Below are 25121 nucleotides of genomic sequence, written 5' to 3' on the forward strand. Positions count from 1 at the left end.
AGTGATTGCAAGTCCCCGCATCACCATCAAACTGGATGCTTTGCTGCAGCGTTCCATAAACTTTGATTATCCGGAATTCAAGCAGACGTTGAAACTATCCCTGGGACTTTCTTTGCTGGCGTCGTTGCCCCTGGAATACAATATGGTGCCCTTGGTGCGACGCCACCTGAAGTTGTGGTTCATCCTGCCTGCTCTATGGTCTGCGGTTTGCTGTCTGATGTTCCTGCAGAACATGCTGCTGCTGTGCATGGCCCTGTACAGCTCGTGGGACATCCGACCCGATGGCTGGCTAATGCAGCAGATATTCCTCTATATCTGCTTTTTCCACCTAGCGATTGAGTTGATGTCCCACTGGAAGGTGCTCTATGACCTGAAGTCGGACAAAGAAATGGAAACACACATCAATGATGATTACAGACTTCTGTGCCCTGTCTTGTGATGCAGAGGAAACCCACTGCAGGATTGATGCCTGTGTGTCGCTGTATTTTTGGTACAAATAAAACGAAAAAAAAACTTGCATAAAATTCCCATTTGTCGCATTTGTTGCGCTCAAACCCAAAGGCCTGGCCTGGGCCTGTCTTTTTTTATTGGTCGCATATCAAACAGTTTTGTAGGGGGGTAGATGTCACATTTCGATGATGGCTTTTTAAGCAGATCTCACACCCCAAATGCCACGCAATCCCTGACCCAGACTGACCAACGATTAATCATCGTTCCACTGCGGTGAGACTGGAATTTATTGCGGGCTGGGCCAAGCCAAAAACGAATCATTTGTTGGCCTTTTTGTTGGACTTTTGTGTGAGCTTCTGCTTGGCCAGCTCTAGGGCCTTCTGCTGCGCCTTTAGGTTCTGTCGGTGGGCCACATCCTGCTCGTCCAGATCCTTGGCCTCCTTCTTGGGTGCCTTCAATGGCTTCTTCTTGCCACCCTCACGATTGGACATTTGGTACGAATTTTGCTTTGATTTTCCAATATAATTTTATAATATTTTGTGTGTCTTTGTCGAGTACTTCAGTCGCACTGATCTGAAGGATAAGCAAAGGATTGCTTTACAGTTACATTTACTTCCCAATTAACCCTTATATACAGTACAATATATACAACAACAGATGCTTAAGCATATATTCCACAGGGTGGATATGTACACAATCTGACTAACGCCTAACTATCCTCGAAGCAGTCCGAAGCCAAAGAGAAACCTTCCTTTGGAGTGGCATCTCATCTCTGATTGATTCTTAGCCATAACTAACAGTGGTATAATTTTGGTATAAAAGTTTTGTATAACCTACACGGCACTTTGTGTCATATACAGGGGGTTGGGGAGGGGGAGGGGGTATTACAATGATTGTGGGACATCTGCCAAGGAACCGCCCGCCTGCCTCGTGGCGACATTTGTACTGGAATGAGCGAGCAGCAGGCTGGTCTCCACCTTGATCTGTGATGGAGTTGAGGCCGTCGCTGGTGCTGCCTCGGGAACAGGCACAGCAAGCGGCGGCTGTTGGTTGGGTGGCGGCGCCTCGTGCTCGTGCTTGGCCTGGTGAACCAGCAGCAGGCTCTGATTGATGCTGGAGAAGCTGCACAGATCGCACTTGTAGATGATGGACGAGAGCTCCTGCTCGGGATGGCGCTTCTGCAGGTGTATCTGCAACGGGGGAGAGTTACATATATCATCAGTTATAAGTGAAACAAATGCAAATGCAATAAGGATAAGGATAACCGATAAACCAACCCGAAAGGCGGTGCTCTGTATCGCCCGAAAGTCGCAATGGGGACACGCATATCGCTTGCGATCCCGATGCGTGGCCAGATGTCGTCGGAAGGCGTTGTGGTCGCTCGCCTCGTACTCGCAGGTGTCGCACTGGAAGCGCTTGTTCGCCTGGTGGCTGCGCTGGTGCAGCTTGAGGCTGCTCTTGGAGCTGAAGAGCCGCTGGCATAGGGAGCACTGCGGCTGTTCGTTACGCTCCTTGCAGAGATGCTCGCGCAGGGTCTTGCGCTGCTTGAAGGCCGCCCCACAGTCGCCGCAGCGATGCAGGATGGCCGTGGGCGGGCCGGGAGGAGCATCGGCTGTGGCCTGATCTTGGAGCGGTCCTTTGCCCATGCCCAGTCCCTGGGTGCGGTGCAGCCGTCGGTGGTTCTTCAGCTGCTTTGTGTTCTTGAATCCCTTGCCGCACTGCTCGCACTTGTAGTTGCGCTCCTCGGAGTGGATCTTGGCGTGGGTGTTGACCAGCCGCGAGTAGATGGGCGTCTTGAAGCTGCACAACTGGCAGCAGTAGAGCTCCATGTCGATCTGGTGCGTGCGCCACAGGTGCGTGTGCAGGCAGTTCCAGTTGCTGAAGTCCGAGGAGCGACACTCTGGACAGACCATCGGCTGGGGCGATCCCAGTACGTCGTTGTGGCAGCGGCCATGATACTCCAGCGTCGCCGGCGACTTAAAGCGGAACATGCAGCCCTCCACCTGGCACTTGCCTCCCTCGGCCACCTGGCTGATGCTCGGCGCAGCTTTCCGCTTTCCTCCGCCGGTCGCCGCCGATAGTTTGGTGCCATAGGGACGCCCGCGCACCGAAGTTCCACCCGGCAGCGGGTCCACGGCGGCGGGCAGCAGATTGTTGGCCACATAGATGCGTCCCGGCTTCTCGCCCGCCTCCGCCGCCAGAGGAACCAGCGGAGGAAGGGGCAGACTGATCGGTCCAGCGGTGCCAGCGGCAGCGACTGCAGTATCATCCGTGGCGCTGACGGGCACCAGGGGAGGCACAGCGTCTCCTCCGCTCTGTACTGGCTCAGGCGGCGAGGGATACAACTGGGGGAAATCGTCAGAGGAGGAGCACTGGGGAAGCGCCTCCACTTGTGGTTCGGAGGCGGCGGCCGTCTCAGTTGGTATGACCTCTTGCACTGCCTCCTCGATCCAGGGCCAGCCCTCCAGATCCCCGGCCAGGTCGTAGCTGTCTTCGCTCGGCCAGCTGCCGCTCAGCGGAGCTTGGAACTCGCTCAGCGTCTGAGAGTTGGGCGGTTCCAGCTGCAGGGGATCCAGCGGCTGAGGCTGCGACTGTGGCTGCGTGTGCGTATGCTGCTGCTGATGCTGGTGCTGCTGGTCCATCAGGGGCTCCATTTTGGGCATGGGTTCGAGGTTGGGAACTATAAGGCGCTCCACCTCGTTGCGGGTCATAAAATTGAGCTCGTCGACGGTGCGCAGGTGGAGAGTGCCGCGCTGCGGTGCCTTCAGGATGTCCACGTTCTTGATGAAGATCTTCTGCTTGGTGGTGCTCGGAGTCGGCGGCAGGTAGTGCTGCAGCTGGACGGGCTGCTCCAGTTCCGAGAGGCCGGACTGCACTGACGGCTGAGGCTGTGGCTGTGGCGGTGGCGGTGGCGGAGGGGTGGCCTCGGTGAGCAGTGGCGCCATGCCATGGTCAAAATCTACGCCAAAGTCCAAGTCCAAGGCACTGAAGCGAGTGTTCTCCAGTGTGGAGGCACCCCCACCACCGCCCACACTCAGCACGGAGTCGAAGGGAAAGGGTTCGGAGCACATGTTGGCCAGGGGCGCCAGGCTGGGCTCGAAACCTGGCAGCGGACCCGTTGGCGTGAGTAACGTATCCGCCTGGAAGACATCGCTGGCAACTCCTCCTCCATTCTGCATCGCTATCGTCGTGGCCACGCTCCCATTGAAGCCCATGCCGGGCAGGGACGAGGGCAGCAGCATCGGCTCCTTGAGGATGTCCACGTTTCTGATGTAGATCTTGGGCTGACGCGGCTTGGGCTCCACCTCCATCACCGACACTGGCACTGGCACTGGCACATCCACGAGATTGCTTTCCGCCAGCAGAGGCATCTCCTGGCAGCCATTGGGCAGCTGAAAGTCAAAGGTCAGCAGCGCAGGCTCCCTCAGCACGTCCACGCTCTTGATGGATATCTTCTGGCTGCTGGGCTTGTGGCAGGGCGGCGGCGCCACTGCCACTTGCCCACCGGGCGGCAGCGGACCAGGTGTCTGCACCACCTCATCGAGCAGATCAAGAATGTTGCTGGATGTGACTGGAGAGTCGGTGTCCTGCTGTAGCAGTGGTAGGAAATCCTGCTGGGGCTCCCTCAGGCAGTCCACGCTCTTGATGAAGATCCGGCTCTTGGGCAGCGGCTGCTTGTGGCCGGAGGCGGCCGCAGCGGCCGGTGTGGCTGTGCCGCCCAGCAGGGTCGCAATCTCATCGTCATCCAGTTGGTGGTCCATGCTGAGATGCACATTGAGGGCATCGCTGCTGTAGAAGATGTTCGGGCAGCCTGAAAGTCGGCTTGGATTGAGGATGAACCGAATGGTATGCCACTAAGACCTCACCTGGACACTGTCTCTGCTGCTCGGCGCTGGTTCCGAAGCAGTTGTTCACGTGCTGGCTGGACTTCACCTCGCAGAGGCTGAGGAACGGGCAGTTGGGGCACCTGAAGAGTATCGGCACCTCCTGCACCATGGCCTTGCCCTCGACGCTGGCACAGCTGGAGTTGCGCGTGGGCGGTGTGGGCGTGGCATTCAGGCGTTCCTTGGCCGCGGCCTCGGCCAGCTCGGATTTGATCAGCTCCTCGGACTTGATCTCCGCCGTCCTGCGGCGGAAGGCATTGCGATAGCTCTTCTCGGGCTGCGCCTGCTGCTGCAGGTCCGTGGTGTGGATCTGGACAAAGGGAACCTCTGCGGCTGCCTTGTTCGCTGCATTGATAGCTGCTCCATTAGGTAGGATGCCGTTGCCCAGCTGGATGGGCAGCCAGACGGCGGAGGAGGATGTGGAGCCGCAGGTCACGATGTCGTCGTCAAAGAAGCTCGTGAAGTTGGTGTCCGGCTCCAGGGCGTGCACGGGCGTGGACAGGGACAGCTCCTGATGCGGGTGCTGTTGGTGTTGCTGCTGCTGCTGATGGAGGGGCGGGTGCAGCTGGAAGACACACGGCATCGTTTGCTGGCGAGATGAACTCTCTCTCTCTCTGCCTTTGCCTGCGCATGGGGCTCACCTGGTTGCCAATGCCAATGCCGCCGTAGAAGCCCGAGAAAGCCGCATCGTTCATATTGCTCGCATTCCGCAATTCCGCATTACAATTTACATTACGCAGACAAATCTTTGTGGCAATAAAAAAAAACTGATATGATATCAAATAAACAGCTGATCATCTTTGACTCCAGTTGGCCGCCCCAAGCCGCAGGAAAAGCACTAAAAAATCCCACATATCGCTTGGCTATCGTATAGATCTGGAGAAACATCGATGTTTGCCGACATCGTTGTTTTCAAGCCGAAGGCCCTGGGAGCTGGGACAGAAAACTCAGCTTTAGTGCTCACACAAAAAGATCCATTATCGCACAAGAATAGCTATGTTGGTGTTCAGTTGAAAATATATCGCATGCATAAGAAAAACATATCGATATACTGCATGTATCGCATGTCTTACATCCCTAGCCGCCGCGAAAAAAGCCACACGAATTGCAAAATCGGAGTAAAAATTTAAGTTTTGTCGTGTTTAGAATAATATAGGACTACAAAATGCCGCGTATTATGATCAAGGGCGGTGTGTGGCGCAACACGGAGGTAAGTTGGAGCTGATTCTCGCAATTCTTTTCACTGATTTCCATGTTTTCCGGCAGGATGAGATTCTCAAGGCGGCTGTCATGAAATATGGCAAAAACCAATGGAGTCGTATTGCCTCGTTGCTGCACCGCAAGTCGGCCAAACAGTGCAAGGCCAGGTGGTACGAGTGGCTGGATCCTAGCATCAAAAAAACCGAATGGTCGCGCGAGGAAGACGAAAAGCTGCTGCATCTGGCCAAGCTGATGCCCACACAATGGCGCACCATTGCGCCCATTATAGGACGCACTGCGGCCCAGTGTCTGGAGCGCTACGAATTTTTGCTGTACGCCCACTAACTAACGTCTCAGTCTATCCCGTTGCTGATTTCTCTCATTATTTGCTCTATTTAGCGACCAAGCACAGCGCAAGGAGGATGGCGAGGACACAATGGACGACCCGCGCAAATTGAAGCCGGGCGAAATAGATCCCAATCCAGAGACAAAGCCGGCACGGCCCGATCCCAAAGACATGGACGAGGACGAGCTGGAAATGCTGTCCGAGGCGCGGGCGCGTCTGGCCAACACCCAGGGCAAGAAGGCCAAGCGCAAGGCGCGCGAGAAGCAGCTGGAGGAGGCCCGTCGCCTGGCCACGCTCCAGAAGCGACGCGAGCTGCGCGCCGCTGGCATCGGAAGTGGCAACCGAAAACGCATCAAGGGCATCGACTACAACGCAGAGATTCCCTTCGAGAAGCGGCCGGCGCTTGGATTTTACGATACGGCGGAGGAGCATCTGCAGAAGAACGAGCCGGACTTCAACAAGATGCGGCAGCAGGATCTCGATGGAGAGCTGCGCTCGGAGAAGGAGGAGCGCGAGCGCAAGAAGGACAAATCGAAGCTAAAGCAGCGCAAGGAGAACGAGGTGCCCACCGCGATGCTGCAGAACATGGAGCCGGAACGCAAGCGATCCAAGCTGGTGCTGCCCACTCCCCAGATCTCCGACATGGAGCTGCAGCAGGTGGTGAAGCTGGGGCGCGCCAGTGAGATGGCAAAGGAGATTGCAGGCGAGAGTGGCATCGAGACGACTGATGCTCTCCTGGCGGACTACTCCATCACACCGCAGGTGGCGGCCACGCCCAGGACTCCGGCTCCCTACACGGACCGCATCATGCAGGAGGCCCAGAACATGATGGCCCTCACCCACACGGAGACACCGCTCAAGGGTGGCCTAAACACGCCCCTCCACGAATCCGACTTTTCCGGCGTCCTACCCAAGGCTGCCTCCATTGCCACGCCCAACACGGTCATTGCCACGCCCTTCCGCACTCAACGCGAGGGCGGAGGAGCTGCCACACCCGGTAGTTTCCTCACTCCGTCGTCGGGGGCCTTGGTGCCGGTGAAGCCCGGTGCCCCGGGAGTCCCCACACCGGCCTATGTCCGGGATAAGCTGAGCATCAACCCCGAGGAGATCATGGGCGTGACCGAGACGCCGGCTCTATTCAAGAACTACCAGAAGCAACTGAAGTCAACTCTGCGGGAGGGACTCTCCACGCTGCCGACTCCGCGCAACGACTACGAGATTGTGGTGCCCGAGCAGGAGGACAGCGAGGCGATGGACACGAGCACAGAGCCCGCCATCGAGGACCAGGCCGATGTCGACGCTCGCCTCCTGGCCGAGCAGGAGGCGAAGCGGAAGCGCGAGCTCGAAAAGCGCTCCCAAGTGATCCAGCGCAGCCTGCCTCGACCCACGGAGGTCAACACCAAGATTCTGCGGCCGCAGTCGGAGAAGCAGAACCTCACCGAGCAACAGCAGGCCGAGGAGCTGATCAAGCACGAGATGATCACCATGCAGCGTGCGTAAAGAGTCTCCTGGGAATCACCCGCAGACGTTCTGATCCTCATCTTCTTTATTTTTCCAGTGTACGACTCTGTTAAAGATCCTGTGCCGGGACAGTCGCAGCACAAGCTGGAGCAGCTGCAGAGCTACTTCAAGGCGAACCCCTACGAAGAGATCTCCCAGCAGGAACTGGCCAAGGCCAAGAAAATGCTCTGCGACGAGATGGAGGTGGTGAAGGAGCGCATGTCACACGGCGAGCTGCCCCTGAATGTCTACGCCCAGGTGTGGCAGGAGTGCCTGGGCCAGGTACTCTATTTGCCCTCCCAGCACCGCTACACGCGCGCGAGTCTGGCGAGTAAGAAGGATCGCCTCGAGTCGGCGGAGAAGCGGCTCGAACAGAACCGTCGCCACATGGGCAAGGAGGCCAAGCGCTGCGGCAAGATCGAGAAGAAGCTGAAGATCCTCACTGGCGGCTACCAGGCCCGTGCCCAGGTGCTCATCAAGCAGTTGCACGACACCTACTCCCAGATAGACCTAAACTCCATTTCACTGTCCACATTTCGGTTCCTCGGCGAGCAGGAGGCCATCGCCGTTCCGCGGCGCCTGGAATCGCTGCAGGACGATGTGCGACGACAAATGGACCGTGAAAAGGAGCTGCAGCAGAAGTACGCCAGTCTGATCGAGGAACGTGACTCGCTCTTCAACGAGATCGAGCAGATCACTGGAGTGAGGCCCACAGCACAACAGCTGCTGGGCCCCGAACATGAAACAGAGGCCCAGACCTAAGCTCGGAAGGAAACCCATGGAAAATAGTATCTAATTTTGTTTATAACTCTCAAATACAACACGTGTGTGAACCAATGCTGGAGCTTGTCTTGTTTGCCGCTTGATTTAGTGGCCGTACTTCTGGTAGACCCACTCCTTGTTGTCCAGTGGGCAAACAAGGCGCGTCTTCAGCCAGCGAGCGATGCAATGGTAGTGGAAGGCGTGGTTGCACTCGCCCCAGGCCACGGTGCATTCGTCTTTGTTTGCATTGGGATCCGCCTGGCACTCGATGCACAGGTTCATGATGTGGTTGCGACAGATCGCGCAGTTCTCCACGGCCACGTCCCAGGACCAGAGGGCATGGGCCACCCACTTGTTCACCACGAATCGGTTCTCCTTGGGCTGCTGCGTGCCGCTGCCGGAGGCCGCGTCGTCGTTAAACTCCTCCAAGTCATGGAAGTCCTCAGTTTCTTCAATTTCTTCCACGTGATCGGACATTTTTCAAAGTTAATTTCTTTTACTAATTTCCAAAACGTAAATTTTCAATTGTGCTTCTGTTTTTCTATACCAGAAAATATGTGTTCAGCTTCGACAACGAATCAGAAGTGATTGAGAAATGTGATTTGATTCCAGCAAAATAGTGTTGAAAACATGGCCTACTTTTCTGGCTTGGCTTTCTTTCCCAGGCTGCAGGGATGTTTATCGGAAATGAAATATTTTTAACTGAGGAAATTGTCCCTGATCCATGCTAAGAACTCCATTAAATCAAGGATACTTTCCCGATATGAGGAAGTCATAACACGCCCAAAAAAAGGCCCATTCGGTAAGTACTGATGGTACCATGATGTAATTTTTTTGTTTGCCCCTATTTGGCCGAGATATAGCATCGCATTGGCTGTTTGTCGACCGTTTTGGGCGGTCCACACCTTTTCGTGATCAAGGGATAAAGGATTTAATATCTATAGCTCGGTTATCTATATCACAAGCACGTCGTAGTGGGGACAATGCCCTCCGATCGCTTAAAGACATTACAGACATTATGGATATCTCCTGCTTTAATCGCTTTAACTCCGCTATCGCTCGTCCAAACTGGACATGACACACCTTATTGTGATCGGAACAAAAATCCTTACACAGAGCGGCAGAGATGATGCAATCAAAAAATGTTACCAACATATTGAATTATATATTTTATTTGTTTTTGTTTTACCATAAATACATTTACGAATTGATTTGGTGCTAAAATACTAACAGTTTTCTTCTCTTTTTTTTTTGTCTATCATATACATATATCTTCTTATATATTTTATCTGTTTCTGTTCCTGGTTTTGCTCTTGTATTGTTCTCGTTCAGCAATCGTGTGTTGCGGTAGCGTTGAGTGTAAATAAATTTGCCATCTATATCGCTTTGTTTGTATACGTCGATAGGTAGTTGGTTCACTTCGTTCACCATCATGTGGTTGCTTTGTAAAATTTAGAATCGTTTTCCATGCATCACTTGCGGCATGTGGTAGAGAGGCATAAATATATATATATATATACGATTTGAATATCTTATGTACGGATGTACGGAGTGGATAATACAATATATAGAGACGCGATCGAGTCGGTACTAATAATGATATACAATCAGTTTTAATCATATGTCTACGGGTACTAACGGTAAGATAGATTTAGGTGTAGGTTGTGTTGTAGAGAGTACAGAAGAAGTCGGGGCATGTAAAGCGGAAGATTGTAGATTGAGTAAATAGATAGATTGTCCAACTCCAACTCTGCGGGTATACAGTGCAGTGCGCACTTTCCTAGTCATCATCGTCGTGGATTGCCGCACTGCTACGCGACATCTTCATGTAGGCGGCGCAAATGCATTCGCACACGAATCGATATTGACTCTGCAATGGAATCATTAGCATTGGGAGGTGAGGCACCCTATTGAGTGAACACTTACCACATTCTGGACCATGCAGGCACGCTGATCGCGCATGGTGCGCACAATGTCCAGGGGATAGACGGGTTCACGGGACTCCATCAGGGCCAGCGCCGTGTCCATTAGTATGAGCACACCAGTGCGTCCGATGCCCGCTGAGCAGTGGACAATCACAGGAGGATTGGCGGCACTGATGCACCTGAAAGAAAGCATTAGTTCTCTGGGAATCATCTAACGACAGGATTACTCACTGATGCACACTGGTGGAGACGGGCGTCTCGTCCTCTGGCGTGGCTCCATTGCTGGCCGCACACTTGCGCTCCCTCATCAGACCCCCGTTCTCGTCGTCGCCGGCATCTGCGTCCATCAGTCGCACCTGCTTGAGGCTCTCCTCGATCTCTTGCAGCAGCGTGCGGTTTCTCGCCGCGCGCACTCTTTCGGTGAACTCCAGGAAGAGATTGGGGTCGGAGGGAACGCAGTGATCCGGCCAGGCCAGGTACTGCATGTGATGTATGTGCCGCTGTTCGTGCTTGTCCTTCAGCACGAACTCGCGGAAGACGAAGCTGCCCGTCTCGTCCGGTTTCTCGCTGACGCAACGCACCGAGAAGCCGTCGGCCAACTGCAGCTCCTCGCCGGTGACGGGCCAGTACTGGTGGCACTTCTGGCGCCCCGCCTCCATCACTGTGGTGAGCATCACCAGCAGGTGGCTGCTCTCCTGCTGCACCATGCGCCAGAAATCCGTAGTGGTGCTGGCCAGCGGTCCCTGGGTGGCAATATATCGGTTGACCGCTCCTCCCGGTATCTCCATGTTCACGTAGTTGGCGTTGATGTAGTCGCCGGTCAGGGAGTTCACCAGCGACACTCTCGTGCAGTCGTCTGAAATGGAAGATTCAATTTGTAACCGATCTGCAAGGGTTTGGAGGAGCCTCCTGCTTACATGGCGATATGTCGCGGTATCGATTCTTGGCCGCGTTGGCCGCCTTGCGTGCTTCGGTGATGGCCAGATCGGGATTCTTGCGATACATGAGCTCGTACTGGGCGAGCAGGGCGCCAGAGGCGAGGCCGTCGCTGAGCAGCAGCAGGCTCTGGGTGAACAGGGCGTCGCCATCGAGCAGGTTCGAGTGCGAGCCGATCTCATCGCTCTCGGGCACATACTGATACAGCGGCTCCTCTTCCATTAGCAGCGGAGCCGAGCGCTGGGGCCGCACCGTGAGCAAGAGCTCGCCGTTGGACTGGTAGCGGCAATCGCGGATCATGGACACCACCTGCTCGTGCCGCAGTCCGTGGACATCGCGGCCGTTAATCATGAGCACCTCGTCGCCCTCGCAGACACGTGGCGTACAACGATCCGCGGGCGTGTGCGGCACCACCTTGGACACCTGCACGGGCAGGCTGAGATCCACGCCGCCCTTCACATTGAAGCCGTAGCGACCCTGGTCGTCCGCCTGCAGGCGGATAGTGATCAGATCGCTGCCACTGTCGGGCTGGCCCTGGCCCACTGCATCCGCTATGGTGGTGGGCAGCAGTAGGGGACTGTGCTGGCCCGAGCTGTAGGCGGGCGGCATGGGTGAGGGCGACTCGAAGCGTCGGCTGCACTGCTCAATGAATCCGACATCGCTGCAGAGACAAAAACAGATACAGGTTATAATCGGAACTGCAGGCGGGATCAGGGGTCAAGGTCAAGGTTATTGGACTCACAGTTGAATGTCGTATTCGTCGCTCTGCTGCTCCCAGGCCTTGCGCGGCATGGAGTCGGCCTCCTTGGAGGTGACCTTGTTGTCATGGGGACGGCTCGTCTTCGTGATGGTCAGAATGGTGGATGCGGACGGTTTGCCATTGTGCTGCGAGGCGGCGCTCTCGGAGCCACCGCTGCCTCCGCTGTGCATGAGTGGAGTGCCGCCGGAGGAGCTTGTGCCACCAGCTGCCCCGCCTCCGGCTAGCAGCCTTTTGCTGGGCGACCGCACAAATACCTTGTGAATGCGGCCGCGCTGCTTCGACTCCTGCACCGCCTGGAGCTCCGTGCGGCCCGAGTAGTAGAACTTGCTGCCGAGGCTGATGTTAAGGAAGCGCGAGAGGCGGTGCGGCCGCTTCAGCCGGAAGAAGCTGTGATGCTCCACGCACGACTTCCACAGGGCCTTGGCGTGCTTGTGGCTGATCATACCGAATCCCAGCAGCGTGTCGTAGTTCTCGCTGGGCTCGCGTCGCAGCTGAATGAAGAAGTCCTTGCGCTTGAACGACACCTTCACCATCTTGCTCCACGAGAAGGTGTTCACCCGCAGCGCATGCTGGAAGACCAGCAGCCCGACCGCCGACACGCCCAGCTGCAGATCCTTGCCGCTCGAATCGGTGGCCTTGTGCAGATCAATCCCGTACAGCTCCAGCCGCTTGCCATGCTCCAGATAGTTGTACTCGGCATCCGCTGGCAGTTGGCCCCGATGCAGCTTGTGCAGCTCGCTCACCTTCCGCTCCGCCTCTGGTGTCTGCTCCGAGAGCAGCTGCAGGCCATTCAAATAACCCGCCTGATGTTCTGCGGCATTGAAGTCGCCCAGCTCGGCTAAAGCAACGGAAAAGAAGGATTGGAAGATGAAACTCACATCATAGGCAGATCATAAAGTACAGGGACACTCACATTGCACTGTGTAGCTGGCAAGCAGGCACTGGGTGTTGCTGGAGCATGGCAGTTTGCCCAGCAGAATGTTTCGCTTGATCTGCAGATAGAACTGGTAGCGTGTAAACTCCTCCTGCAAGCGGCTGGGATCGCTTACAAAGAACTGCAAAAGGAAGTAGCACGGATATACATTTGAGTGCCCTCTGGAGATCAACAGGTAGGAGAGCTCTTACCTTAACTCTAAACTCTAATAATGGAACGGCATCGTTGTCGAGCGTGACGCTGCTGCATTGCTTCTTGAACTGCTTCTGGGCATCCACCCATCTCTGAAAAAAGTTAATTAAAATCATATTTAAATGAAAATTCAGCACTCCGGAGCACTCCTGCATGTCTCATACGTACCACAACGTCACCTGGCTTCTGTGGAAACAAGAGACCAAAGTAATCCCTTTCGGATAATTCGAGATATTGAAAGACCTGATCCAATAGTTCAGCGCCTTTCGCACGTTTCTAAAAAGAACAAGAAACAAAAGGTATATTCAGCATGGGTTTGGGTTTATTCTCCTTTCTTATTTCTCCAACTTGCACTTTCATTGTCTTTTAGAGACAATTACAGTGATTAAACTGCGACTGGAATTTAGTTGCTGCAATTTGATAGACAGATTTCATTTGGGGGGCTAACCACCAAAACCATCAACTGAAGAAAGAGAAAACCTCGAAATGGAGATTGGAAAACAATGCGGACAAGTGCGTGTCTATAGCTGCTGGGAGTGGAGGCAGATGTGTGAGGAGGTGCTTGCCACCCGATGAAAGTGAGTCTCGTCTCAAGTGCAGATGCCAAAAATGAAACCGACAAATATGAATAACCAACGAATGAGTTGGAGTTGATGATTACAGAAAACTTTCATTGTGTTTGCCAATAATTATGCGCATAGCTAATGGATCGACCGAATAGTAGATGGGGGATGGGGGCTAGAAAATGGACTCACCTCGAGCCGAAAGGTGTGCGTGATGTCATCTAGGAACAGGACTGTGACGCATTGCTGCCGTTGCTGTTGGTTCTTCTTGTCGCGCGCCAGTTCGCTGCTGCCTCCGCGTAGACGAAAGTTCCTGCTCAAATTGCTCAAACGGAAGCGCTCAAACATGTCCGACCATGTCCATGCTGTCCTCCGGGGTTTAGGTTGCTATATGTGGGTGGGGCGGCGATTGCTGACGTCTCCGTTCGTTTGCTTGGATGGCGTTCTGATTGAAGGGGAGAAACTCCTTATGGCAGTGGATGTTATGGGTTATGGGGGGGTTTCTCTCCTGGCTCGGCTTCTTGTTTATTCGATAAATTGGCAAGAATATTTCTGTTTGTTTGTTTGTTTGTTTTTAGTCAGTTCCTCTCCCTCCTCCCTTCTACTGCTGCTCTATTTTTGGATGGATCTCTGATTGACTGTTGGATGGTTGTTGTTGTTGTTGTTGTTGTTGTTATGGTTTTGTTCGTGTGCTGCAAAGACAGAGAAACAAAATTCAGTTGATGAAGGCATAAAATTGTCGAGTTGCTTCCGTTTTTCTTCTATTGTTTGTTTGCTTTACTTCCGCCAACAATCAAAGCCCCCAGAGCTCAATCTCTGCCTCTCTCTTTCTTTGTGGCATATTTCCACGTAGAACAGACGACGACTTGACACTTCACACTTGCGACAAGTGCAGGGTGACTAATTCTTCAGTGTTTCTTGAAGCCCAGCACAGCACTCCGGTCGCTTCCCTTACACCCACCAACCCACCGCTGCCTCCTACGAGTTGTGTTGTGCCTTTCCCATTTCCAGCTTTTACTCGAGGGTCGTAAGCAGGCCAAGAATAACTGTTGTCAAACTCGTAGATAAGGCCCCACACCACACAACACAACACAACACACACTTTTAGCTTCATAGATACAGATACTCGTACACACACACACACACCTGCTACCCCCACATTCATTGTTTGTTTGGCTGGACAGAGAAGAAGCTCTCAGCTCTCAGGTCTCTTTGGCTGAGAATCGTCTTTGCAAATGATTGATGTACCATGTAATTGGCTTAAATGCTACAAAAATGCCCACAGATACATACACACAGCTACAGCTATACCTATAGCTTTGGTATTGTTTGTCTTCGTCTTATTACCTTTTAACCTTCTTCTGTTTTGTATTTTGTGTTAACTGGGTTAAATGCACGCTGCTGCTGCTTTTGTTGTGCTTCTCTCTGGGGCGGGTACTCCAACGCGAATGATAAATGATGGAAAAAGAAATCGGAAACAGAGCTTTGTTACCCCTGTTCGCTCTCTGGTGTTGTTGCCAGGTAATTATCGCCAAGTGGTTAACTACAAAGTTCCCTTGAGTCAGTTCTCTAGTTCTCTGTCTAGTGATCCAACGGAGGGACAGTAAGCCTCCACCCACATGGAAAGGAAATGATGTAAGAATTGTTCTATATATATTCAGGAATACATATAATTGTCCGCTCCGTAGAGCGTCTTCACTGTACATTTACGATCCTTTGTTCTTAGGAATTAAGAAATGTTCTTGGCGTGATGGATTTATCCCATCAATAGATACGATATTTTTGTAGTCTGTTCTATAAAAACACACTGCTTCCGGGGCTGTTCGAGTCTTCGAATACTAGATGGCATGGATATGGATTGGGGGGAACCAGAGGCAGAGCAGAGGCAAAGGCAAAGGCAGAGGCAGAACTAGAACTAGTGGAAAAGTGTGGGCTTTATCATTGACATGGGTATAATTTATATCGTGGAACAAAGCATTGAACCACAACAACTGAATCACAAATGGGCAATAAATAAATGGGGCTTAAGATCCGAGCACAAGGTATTCTACTTCTCCCCTCTCTCTCTTTCTCTCCCTTTACCCATTTCGATCCATTATCTCCGATTCCCGATTTATTATCAGTAGCAATAATTAGCGCAAACATGCCGCCATGCAAATTTGTAAGGCACACATAAAACGCCATGCCATGCCATTACGGAGAAAGGGAGCTTAATGGGGTATAGGGGTATAGGTAGGTGCACCCTGGCTCGATAATATAAGTTCTTTTGGCTGTCAACAGGTTGGCAAAAGTACAGCAAATATGATTATTATAATAAACAAATGAAAAGTTGCGTCATTCTGTGACGCCCACGGGAGACGTGAGACACTCGAGGCAGGCAGACAGACCAGCGGGAACGTATCTCGTACAACTGCCGCCCCACGCTGTTGGGTGCCATATTTGTGCGGAAGCCATAGGCCAGGCCAGGCCAGGCCCGGCCCGGCCGTGGCGTTCAACCATTGTGGTCGGTCGGTCGGACAGGGCTGTAGCCTCTATTTATGGCCAATGCAGGTTGTCTGTGTGTCTGTCTGACCGAATGGAAGGAGGGGGAAGAGTCAGTCAGTCCAGCACTCGCTTCTCAATTACGATTTTGGTTTCATTATGAAACTGAAATCGAAATGGACTACACCTAGAGTGGGGAGTCGTGGCGGAAGGGGGAATATGGATGCATTGTTTCGACGGTGGCGGGGAAGACTCTTCTCTTCTCTAGCGGTTCGTTGACCGACTTTCGGCATGAAATTATCATTCATGCAAATATTTGCACACGTACGCGGGCTTTTTTGTTTGGGATTGTGTGTCTGTGTTATTTTATGTTGATTTCGCTTGCTCTTTGCTCTTTCTCCTCCTCTGTCTCTGTCTCTGTGGCCCACTGGGGGGATTGCTACCATTGAGGGCAGCTTCCGCTTCTCTCTTTCTTTGTTCGTCACAACAGAAAGCTCACGCGGGAGAGATCTAGCCAGGGCAGCACATTTCCAGCGGTACTTGAGATTCGACTTGAGATTGAAGCTTCGACTTCGAGTGCTTATCTCTCGTGGTTACTCAATCCCCCTCCAGAGCACAACAACACTCTTCTCGTTGGTTGACAAGGGCAATGGGCACAAAGCCCATCCATCCCCATCCCCATCCATGATAATGGTGAGGTAATGGAAACCGCAGACCGACGTTGAACTTCTAAGGAAACGAAATATGAGAAACGGCAAAGCCACAAGTAAGACAACAACATATAGGAGCGGGGGAGGAATGGTGGGAGACAAGGGTATCCCGTACCAGAGGACAACCAGCAGATGTCACTCAATTTCAATTACAATCTTTGGTCTAGTCGGAGAGAGAGAGAGATAGAGGGGGGGAGGAGCTTTCAACGCGCCTGGCAACCCCCATCAAAGTCAAATTAGAGCAAAATTGAATTCCCTTCCAGACCAGGTGGTCCTGTGGTCCAGGAAAGGGGAAGGGGGAACTCTATGAAATTACTTTTTAAATTGAACAATTTCATTAGGTCTTCTCCCCCTTTCGGTGGATAGATACATAGCCAGTAGCTACGGGGGATTACGGGCTCTTTCGATTGATTTTCTCTCGTGCCAGGGACGCATCAATTACATTGGAACGGCATTAATTATCGTCTATATGTATATGCATTTGTTTGGGTTTTTCTTGTACCGTTATGCGTCAGGGTTGCCATGTGTGCACATCGTATATTAGGTTGGAAGGAAAAGGGTGTGGGGCCACGTTGGGCTTAGTCCGAGGGGCCGCTTATCGCTGTTTGCCTTGCCTTTTAATTTGTATTGCTTCTGCCCCCGGCCGTCGCTGCCATCGAAAGTGCGCATCGCGCGTACACCCCGTGTGTGTTTGTTCAACATTCAACATTCTTCTTATGCTATTTTCGTGTTCATATTTCACATGCAACACACACACACACAGCCCCCCCCAGTCTGTAGTCCCAGGCACGGACCCCAGACCCCAGCCCCGGGCGACACTTACACGCGGATAAACGATTGCACATATTTTACATAGACGTAATCACTTTTTACATACAATTCACACTTATTTCTCTCAGTGCTGATTGCGCTCTCTATGCATTTCCTTTCATTCACTTTTCTTATACACACACCGCACACATTAATTTCTCTCAGTGCATGCTCGCAGCTGATTGTGCTCCTTCTACCACTTTACGCTATGCTAATTCTTCGCACTCCTTTTGCATTTGCTCTTTCGATTGTGCTTAGGGCGACGGAGAGAGGGGAGCGGCTTAGAGGTTGCCACTAATTGAAGAATGTGTAAACACACAATAAATGATTAATTGCACAAAAGAAAACAACACAAGAACACATCACATGGCATCTCACTCGGATCAGCGGCCTTTTGCCGCATCCTTCATTGCACTGCGTTCTGGGGCTTATGCTGATGCTTATGCTCTTCTCCATGTGTGTGTTGGTGGAAGGTAGATTAACGAGGAGGTAAGACAGGTAGGTACTGCTCTGGGTAGCATACTGATTAGTTATACTTTCTATCGCACAACTTTAGTAGGTTTGCCTGCCTAATAGAAGCATCGCTTCCTTAGACGACCTTACCTTACCTCCTCTTTAATATACATTGTGTTCTCTCTCGCTCGCTCACACAAATCAGGAATGATGCGCTGAGTAGGCGGCATATGCGGGGCCTGCAGCAGTGCATGGGCATGTGTGTGTGTCTGTGTGCATGCGTTTGCGAGTGCAAAAGGAAGAGGGAATTATTATAATAATTATCAGAAGGGGAAAAAGGGGCACAGACATCGATGCTGCTGCCTGCGGCTGAAAGATAAGCCAGCAACACAGGCAGCGACAACAACAAGATGTCTCTCACTTGTTCCCTCCCCTCTCTCACACAATCTTTTGCTCGTTCTGGGACTGACTCCTGTCTGCGTTTCTGCTGCGCTGCACTTGAATTCTCACCAACAAGAATATTTTTATACACATGGACAGATGCATGCACATGTGTTTATTTCCTTTTTTCTTTTAATAAAATGTTAAATATTTTTTACACACAACCAACCGAACAGGAAAGGGGACGGGGGTCACAACATAGAACACCAATGCACTCTCACATACGGAGCAATACGCGGCGCTCGTGGAAAACAAACAAAATAACACACTGCTTCTACTTATAAATAAAAAAAATATTATTTACTATTATTGTGTTTGTTTCATTACTTTTTTCGTGTTCGAAACGGATAAAACGAAAACCAAACCGAAACGAACTCAATAGAGGTGTCAAACCATCGATGGAACTATTGATAGTATCGATGTTTTGCTGCTATCCGCTACTATCGACGGCTTTGCGACTATCATGATAGTATCGAGCTACAGTTGTTGCGCCTTTGATATTTTTGGATTGGCTGCTCTAAAATACAAAAGCAAATTTGTAAACAAATCGACAGGTGGCATTTAGTTTTTACATCGGATAAGTTCTTTAAAGGTTTCAATGGTTTTTAAATAAGTATTTGAGCCCGATACTACTACGATAGTATCGACGGCTTTTTCAAAATAAGCAAGACTATCGACGACTCAACTATCAACCGTTTGCCAGCGCTAGTTTCAATAAAATATACCGCTTGACCCACAGAAATATACCTAAATATACCATGCCATTATCAAAATATCCCTTAAATATACTGACGGACACGACAAGACGTTGATGTTCCTCGATTTTGATATTCCGTTTAATATTTCTAGCTAGTTGGCCCTCTCAGCCCTCAACAAATAATTTTATCCAATTCCTCAATAAATTTTGTTTATAATAATAATGGATTGCTTACATAATAATGTTCAAACAAAAACGGCCAAAGCATTAAAATGTAAGTGTGTACTAAATGTGACGTCATTGTTGCTGGACGTATGGACCTTTGTATACCTATTTCCTTTAATTAATGTTAAATTTGTTGTTCCAAGCTCCATTGAAACATTAATAATGATTTGATCCTAAATTGACATGTTTTTTAACCTATTAATGCATATGTTTTGTGTTTTATAAATACATTTATCCCGGTTCTGATACCTATTATTGGTACCCGCGAGCTGCAAAATTTCGATTATATCTTTAAAACACAGACTGAGTAGCTTCTGCATTAATTGGATAGCGATTGATTTCGGCTTTTTCGCTCGGTTCTTAAATCCTGAATTTCGGAATTTTTTTTACGCTAAAATATTCTTTTTTGCTCTCTTCACCTCGAAAAAGAGAAAAACCACCACGTTTTGAGAGCGAATAATATCGACTGAAGATACTATCGATACCATAGTAAAAACGCGTTAAGGTATTTATGTAGCTTAACAAACGTAGCTTAAGCGCCGGGTTTACGTTTAGATTTTGAACATTTTCACATTCTGGAGCTCCAATTGCATTGTAAAGAGCAATTTGTCACAAACAAATACTTTAATTAGAGAAAGTAATTAAACCCGAGCAACGCATAAATGAGTCATCTCTTTTATGTAATCTTCTTTATGAAACTACCGTAAAAATCCAGAATCCAGCTTTAAATGAAGTGAAGCGCTCAGTAGATGGAGTGAAGGGCACGATTCAGTCTGAATTTCTGACTCGAACGCGATCCATTGGAACTTGGCGCTGGAAATTAATGCTGCTTTTCGCCTTTTATTTTGCCTGATCCTTTGTGTTGTGTTGTGTTGTGTGATCTGCTATTAGCGGTACGTGTAGCATCTGGCATATCGGTTCAACGCTCGATCGACGCGCCGGTTGTATGTACACATGTATGTGTTTATATATCATGTGCATATTTAATTAAGACGACGCGTACCGCATACCAACGCAATGTAGGGGAACGAATTTTTGCATTTTGCACAACTCAGTTGCCTTTTGAACGAAACACACGAAGGCTTTGCGTTTCTTTTAAATTCGGTTTGACTAACTCTGCAATGAGTATTACAACGAAGCTAAAAAACCAGACTTCGTAAGGTTTACAAAATAAAAAAAATAAAAGTAAATTCAGCAATAATTATTATCTTTCAATTTAAATATAGGAAGTTTTAATTGATGATTGTGAAATAAATTTTAAAAAAACTTGTAAACTAATATACAAAATAATAATCGTAAGTGAATAAATTAAACATTCTAGTATAAAGCTGAGGCTAATGGAAAGTTTGAATCCATGACGGAATGTGAACTCCCCCCTATCAGCCAACAATTCCTGTATAGCGATAATAATATTTATCGTCGGTTGTTCTGGGTAAACTTTCTTATCAGCATCAATCCCATGTGCACCATTATCAATGCAAAGTGAATGAATTTTCGTCGTGTGAGCGGGATAATTCTCTTGTTTAATTGTTTAAAATACAACAATATTTCTATAAAAAGTACCAATAAACATAATGTACATATAGATAGAAAAGAATACCGCTATTACCATTCTATGTACACATATATGTACATATTTATCAGTTTATCCATAATATGGATTGCATATGGATTCCATAAACAATGTGATATATTCCATATGCATGCCATACATTGCTTCCTTTCCACGAGAGAAAATTCAGAGAATTGCAATTTTATCGCAAGTACATGTGTATGTATGTGTGTGCAATTCAAAAGTACATAAAACGCTTTGCTGCTGTCGGTTAAATCTCGAGACACATATTCTCTACTGCAAAAAATACTGAAAAACGGAATGAGTAAAGGCAAATATCAACATATCTTAATTAACCGAATCGACCCCGAGAGATCAAAGGGAGTGGAAGACGAATAACAGTTTAAGTTCTCAGACAGCTCAGTTCTCAATGCATTCGAATAATAGTAACCCCGAAAACTCAGAACTCAGCCAAGCCAAAATTATGCCAATGTTATGGTTCATTGGCTCCAGGATGTGTTCAAGTATCAAAGTGTCCAAGTATTCGTGCTATTTTTCTTATGCACTCTCTCGTCAAAAACCATCTGCCCTTTTCACTTGCAGATCCTCTAAATTAGAATGCTGCTGATAGTGCACGCTTTTGCTGCCAGTCTGCTGGCTGCAGCGGCCTTTGCTGTAACAGAGATCAACACCATTCCAGGCTGTGACTACTTCGACACGATGAACGTGACGGGGAGCCAGCAGCTGGTCAATGGTTCGTATCTGTACCAGGGCCTGCTCATTCCGGCCGAGCTTACGGCTGAATTTGATCACAGGATTCTGCCGGACGACACCACGGAGCCGGTGGAGGTTCATCTGCGGGGCTGCGTTTGCCGGCTGAGGCCCTGTCTGCGGCTCTGCTGCCACCACTCCCAGTTGATGGCCAATGGGGAGTGCAGTGGCAGCATCGAGATGGATCTGACACGACTGAATCCCTACCTGAACGTGACGCTGGACAACGGCACGGTGGCAAGGCGACACTTCCAGAATGAGTTTATCATTCAGAGCGATCTGCCGCTTCCCTGCAATGATATGTACCCGCTCAACGATGGAGAGGAGATGGATCAGTACATAGTGTTTGAGGTTTGGACCCCCGCCATCTGTACCCCGTATCCCGCGAATTCTAATGCCAGTGATCTTCCTTAGAATGGGTCCTTCTTCCGATCCTACGACAGTGCAACGATGAGCAAGCGGGAATACTGCCTTCAGCCGTATCACTTCAACGAAGGCGAGACGGAGTCATTCCGGATAGTTGCCCACATCTGCACGATTGAGTCGAAAGACGAGATGGGCCAAACCATTGGTGAGCACTGTTCCAATCCTTTCCAATCTTTGATCACATCTAAACTATTTCTTTTGCTATCCTCAGTGATGGTTCTTAGCCTCTTGTGCCTTGCCTGCACGATCACCGTCTATCTCTATCTGAAGAAGCTCCAAAATCTCCATGGAAAGTGTTTCGTTTGCTGTCTGATCTGCCTTTTTGTAGCTTTCCTTGTCCTACTGCTGGACTTGTGGGAGCTGACAAATGGCTTATGCAAGACATCAGGTACTTTCCGTATCAGATATTAGTTCAGATGCAGTCGAATAACAGCTCTCACTCTCTCCCACCTGTAGGCTACATTGGCTACTACTTCGTAATGGCCATGTTTCTGTGGCTGTCAGTCATCAGTTGGAATCTCCGCTCCACATTCAACTGCAGTGTGAGCGCAGTGAATAGATATTTGCCGAAGAATGTGTTCCTTGCGTACAACATCTATGCCTGGGGAGTGGCATTCATCCTCACGGCCGTCATTTATATTGTGGATCACCAAGTGGAGGATATTCCTGAGAATGAGCCCTGGCTTCCTGGCGTTGGGTTCTACAACTGTTGGATCAAGAGTGGGTCGCTTAGGTTCCTCCCATAGGGTTGGATTCACAGAATTTTCTACTCTTCATGTAGCTAACGACTGGTCGGCCATGTTATACTTCTATGGGCCGATGTTAATTCTAATCATTTTCAATGTGACCATGTTCATTCTCACGGCCATTCGAATTATTGCGGTGAAGCGCGAGCTGCAGGTCATTGTCGATCGCCAGGAGAGAAAGCAGAAACTGAACTCCGACAAACAGACGTAAGAATTTTAGCCACACATGTTCAAACAGTTATCCTCTATCCTCTGTCTTTCTTTTACCCCTCACAGCTATAGTTTCTTTCTCCGACTCTTCATCATCATGGGCGGGAGTTGGAGCCTGGAGATACTCTCCTACTTGGTGCAGGACGATCAGATATTAAAAAATGTCTTTCTGGTCGCCGATTACCTCAACTGGTCACAGGGCATCATCATCTTCTTCCTATTCGTGATGAAGCGCAGTGTTTTGAGGTTGTTCAAGGAACGGTAAGTGATCTTTGCTCAATCTGTATTTAAATGAGGGAAATAATCGGGTTTCATCACGAAAATATCTCCGTTAAGAAACGACGATTGTTCCGAGGAAGAGATATCACTCGAAGAGACGCAACGGCTATAGGTAAAGCGATTGATTTTCCTCACATTTCGTTGGTGTTTGGTCTGTACTTTGGTGTCGGCTAACTACTAAAACTTATTGAATAGATTAGCATGGTTAGGGTTCTCTTTTCTGGTTGTAGCTTTAGTAAATTACAGGTCTGAACTCTGCTAACCCGTTTGCTACCTTCTATGTTTCGTTTTTAGCGTGGTTTTGTGTCTTGTTTTCGTTTTTTGTTGGAATGTTGCTGCACGTTGAAAACTGCCTGATCTCTACGTTTTTTAAACCTTTTACGTTTGTTCTCTCTCCTAGAAAGCAGTCAAGGATCACACGAAGTGTCGTAAGCATTAGATCCCACTCGAGTCGCAATACGATTGGACGACAAGCAGCTAAACTCCTGAGGGATAACCCATCCTCGCAGTTCTTAACCCAGATGTAGGAGGCAAAGCCCAATCTACGGAAATTTTACTTAAGCCTGATAATCTAATACTTACCACTTACTATTAATTAAACCAACCTATTAAAACACCATAACCCACTCAAATTAAATATTGCTGGAGTGTCACGCAGACAGTGTCCGCGAAGACCTATAAAAGGATTCTCCCAGACGAAAGACAAACACATTGCGAAATGGGATTAGAGGTTAAATTTCTGACTCGACCGCGTCCCACGCCATTAACTGTAACTTTGTGCTGGAAATTAATGCTGCTTTTACATACATATTTTCATATGTATTTATATATTATGTACCTATGTATATATATAATTAATACGGCGCGTTCTGCATACCAATGCATTTGGCTAGAGGGGGATAAACATCGATGCATCGATGTTTTTAAACCTTTTGGAAACATCGATGTCCTATGGCGACTATGGATGTTTTTGCCACTGAAGGTTTGTGGGCAAAAACATAAATATTTATAATTTGAATATTGCAAATTGAGTACCATAATGAGTACCCACTAAGCATTTGGAAGGTAAAAAACCATTTTAAAACCTTAAACGTCAAATCACTTCAAACGAAAAACATTGATTTTTCATCGATGTTTGCTTTGAAAACATCGAAAACGTCGATGTCCGCGACCATCGATGTTTCTCCACCTTTAATGTGGCACAATGTATTTCTGCATTTTTTAAACTTCAGTTGCGTCTTGAACTAAATATACTAAATATAAGCATAACAACGAAACTAAAAATTATTCTCTCACAAATTAAATATAAAAAGTTTAAATAATTATCGTCCGTAACTGGAGACAATTAATAATTAATTGAAAGTCTGAATTAATGTCGGAATGTGAACTCCCCCTATCCATCGAAAATTCCTGTATAACGACAATAACTCATCGGTTTTACTAAGTGAGATTTCTTATCAGCATTGTTTCCATGCTCTTTGAGTATTAAGGCCCTGTGCCATGAAACGTGCGTGAATCACAGTTGGAGCAGAGCTATCAACCACTAAGGAATTGGAAGTGGACCTTTGGGGCGTATCAGAAAATATAGCCTCTGGTTATGCTCATGATTGAGATCCAGGGACTGAGCTGGACTTAGCGTCACGGTCACGGTGACACATTGCTTTTAGCTAAGTTGCGCTGGCCAAACGCGGACTTCTTGCATTTAAATGATATGTAATCAGTCTTCTACGAACTATCACATCACTGTCAGAGCAATACACAATTGTTTTCATAGTTTTTGAGGATATTGAAAGGTCTTGCCTTCAACCATCGTCGACCATCCTCTAAAAGAGAATACACTGGATACCGTCTGTCCCTCCCGATGAGCG

General features: G+C 49.3%; 6 protein-coding genes across 9 annotated transcripts; 2 read left to right on the forward strand and 4 right to left on the reverse strand.

The window, feature by feature from the left end:
* Positions 1 to 733: 733 nt before the first annotated feature.
* On the reverse strand, positions 734 to 958 carry LOC111068796 (translation machinery-associated protein 7 homolog). The gene has a single exon (XM_022358522.2). It carries the CDS (start codon positions 939 to 941, stop codon positions 768 to 770), a length of 174 nt encoding a protein of 57 aa, XP_022214214.1. The 5' UTR covers positions 942 to 958; the 3' UTR covers positions 734 to 767.
* LOC111068790 lies at positions 958 to 4984 on the reverse strand. Its single transcript, XM_041594568.1, has 3 exons — positions 4317 to 4984; positions 1728 to 4261; positions 958 to 1640 (listed from the first exon to the last, which is right to left on the reverse strand). The coding sequence occupies exons 1-3, from the start codon at positions 4915 to 4917 to the stop codon at positions 1335 to 1337; spliced, it is 3441 nt and encodes a 1146-aa protein (XP_041450502.1). The 5' UTR covers positions 4918 to 4984; the 3' UTR covers positions 958 to 1334.
* Positions 4985 to 5400: 416 nt separating this feature from the next.
* Positions 5401 to 8217, forward strand: LOC111068793 (cell division cycle 5-like protein). Its single transcript, XM_022358520.2, has 4 exons — positions 5401 to 5544; positions 5601 to 5866; positions 5934 to 7372; positions 7439 to 8217. The coding sequence occupies exons 1-4, from the start codon at positions 5500 to 5502 to the stop codon at positions 8140 to 8142; spliced, it is 2454 nt and encodes an 817-aa protein (XP_022214212.1). The 5' UTR covers positions 5401 to 5499; the 3' UTR covers positions 8143 to 8217.
* Positions 8167 to 8731, reverse strand: LOC111068794 (RING-box protein 1B). Its single transcript, XM_022358521.2, has one exon. It carries the CDS (start codon positions 8617 to 8619, stop codon positions 8248 to 8250), a length of 372 nt encoding a protein of 123 aa, XP_022214213.2. The 5' UTR covers positions 8620 to 8731; the 3' UTR covers positions 8167 to 8247.
* An 825-nt stretch (positions 8732 to 9556) lies between these two features.
* LOC111068792 (tyrosine-protein phosphatase non-receptor type 4) lies at positions 9557 to 14118 on the reverse strand. Its single transcript, XM_022358519.2, has 9 exons — positions 13645 to 14118; positions 13058 to 13165; positions 12889 to 12981; positions 12677 to 12818; positions 11746 to 12601; positions 10985 to 11664; positions 10299 to 10923; positions 10069 to 10246; positions 9557 to 10012 (listed from the first exon to the last, which is right to left on the reverse strand). Exons 1-9 carry the CDS (start codon positions 13798 to 13800, stop codon positions 9923 to 9925), a joined length of 2928 nt encoding a protein of 975 aa, XP_022214211.2. The 5' UTR covers positions 13801 to 14118; the 3' UTR covers positions 9557 to 9922.
* A 5176-nt stretch (positions 14119 to 19294) lies between these two features.
* LOC111068788 (G-protein coupled receptor Mth) lies at positions 19295 to 24130 on the forward strand. 4 transcript variants are annotated; one of them, XM_041594575.1, is made up of 7 exons: positions 21425 to 21943; positions 22007 to 22163; positions 22230 to 22406; positions 22475 to 22738; positions 22800 to 22971; positions 23041 to 23235; positions 23654 to 24130. In XM_041594575.1, the coding sequence occupies exons 1-7, from the start codon at positions 21440 to 21442 to the stop codon at positions 23778 to 23780; spliced, it is 1596 nt and encodes a 531-aa protein (XP_041450509.1). In that variant the 5' UTR covers positions 21425 to 21439; the 3' UTR covers positions 23781 to 24130. The 4 variants fall into 4 exon arrangements, with proteins under 4 accessions (XP_041450508.1, XP_041450506.1, XP_041450507.1 ...); XM_041594574.1 differs by lacking the exons at positions 22475 to 22738; positions 22800 to 22971; positions 23041 to 23235; positions 23654 to 24130 and adding an exon at positions 19295 to 19318 and having other exon boundaries at positions 22230 to 22444; XM_041594572.1 differs by lacking the exons at positions 22475 to 22738; positions 22800 to 22971; positions 23041 to 23235; positions 23654 to 24130 and adding an exon at positions 19988 to 20225 and having other exon boundaries at positions 22230 to 22444.
* Positions 24131 to 25121: the final 991 nt, after the last annotated feature.

Source organism: Drosophila obscura, unplaced genomic scaffold (assembly GCF_018151105.1).
Source record: "Drosophila obscura isolate BZ-5 IFL unplaced genomic scaffold, ASM1815110v1 contig_30, whole genome shotgun sequence".
NCBI classification, from domain to species: domain Eukaryota; kingdom Metazoa; phylum Arthropoda; class Insecta; order Diptera; family Drosophilidae; genus Drosophila; species Drosophila obscura.

What these genes read in the sequence shown, in the direction of transcription:
- LOC111068796 (XM_022358522.2), bottom strand. Translation starts at nt 941, where the DNA reads ATGTCCAATCGTGAGGGTGGCAAGAAGAAGCCATTGAAGGCACCCAAG.
- LOC111068790 (XM_041594568.1), bottom strand. Translation starts at nt 4,917, where the DNA reads ATGCCGTGTGTCTTCCAGCTGCACCCGCCCCTCCATCAGCAGCAGCAG. An exon ending in GCAGCAGAGACAGTGTCCAG is followed by an intron (nt 4,262 to 4,316) that starts GTGAGGTCTTAG and finishes GCCGACTTTCAG; the next exon opens with GCTGCCCGAACATCTTCTAC. An exon ending in TACAGAGCACCGCCTTTCGG is followed by an intron (nt 1,641 to 1,727) that starts GTTGGTTTATCG and finishes CCCCCGTTGCAG; the next exon opens with ATACACCTGCAGAAGCGCCA.
- LOC111068793 (XM_022358520.2), top strand. Translation starts at nt 5,500, where the DNA reads ATGCCGCGTATTATGATCAAGGGCGGTGTGTGGCGCAACACGGAG. An exon ending in GAGCGCTACGAATTTTTGCT is followed by an intron (nt 5,867 to 5,933) that starts GTACGCCCACTA and finishes TGCTCTATTTAG; the next exon opens with CGACCAAGCACAGCGCAAGG. An exon ending in CGAGATGATCACCATGCAGC is followed by an intron (nt 7,373 to 7,438) that starts GTGCGTAAAGAG and finishes TTATTTTTCCAG; the next exon opens with TGTACGACTCTGTTAAAGAT.
- LOC111068794 (XM_022358521.2), bottom strand. Translation starts at nt 8,619, where the DNA reads ATGTCCGATCACGTGGAAGAAATTGAAGAAACTGAGGACTTCCATGAC.
- LOC111068792 (XM_022358519.2), bottom strand. Translation starts at nt 13,800, where the DNA reads ATGTTTGAGCGCTTCCGTTTGAGCAATTTGAGCAGGAACTTTCGTCTA. An exon ending in TGCCAGCTACACAGTGCAAT is followed by an intron (nt 12,602 to 12,676) that starts GTGAGTGTCCCT and finishes CCGTTGCTTTAG; the next exon opens with CCGAGCTGGGCGACTTCAAT. An exon ending in GTCTCCACCAGTGTGCATCA is followed by an intron (nt 10,247 to 10,298) that starts GTGAGTAATCCT and finishes GCTTTCTTTCAG; the next exon opens with GTGCATCAGTGCCGCCAATC.
- LOC111068788 (XM_041594575.1), top strand. Translation starts at nt 21,440, where the DNA reads ATGCTGCTGATAGTGCACGCTTTTGCTGCCAGTCTGCTGGCTGCAGCG. An exon ending in TGGCTTATGCAAGACATCAG is followed by an intron (nt 22,407 to 22,474) that starts GTACTTTCCGTA and finishes TCCCACCTGTAG; the next exon opens with GCTACATTGGCTACTACTTC. An exon ending in TTGAGGTTGTTCAAGGAACG is followed by an intron (nt 23,236 to 23,653) that starts GTAAGTGATCTT and finishes TCTCTCTCCTAG; the next exon opens with AAAGCAGTCAAGGATCACAC.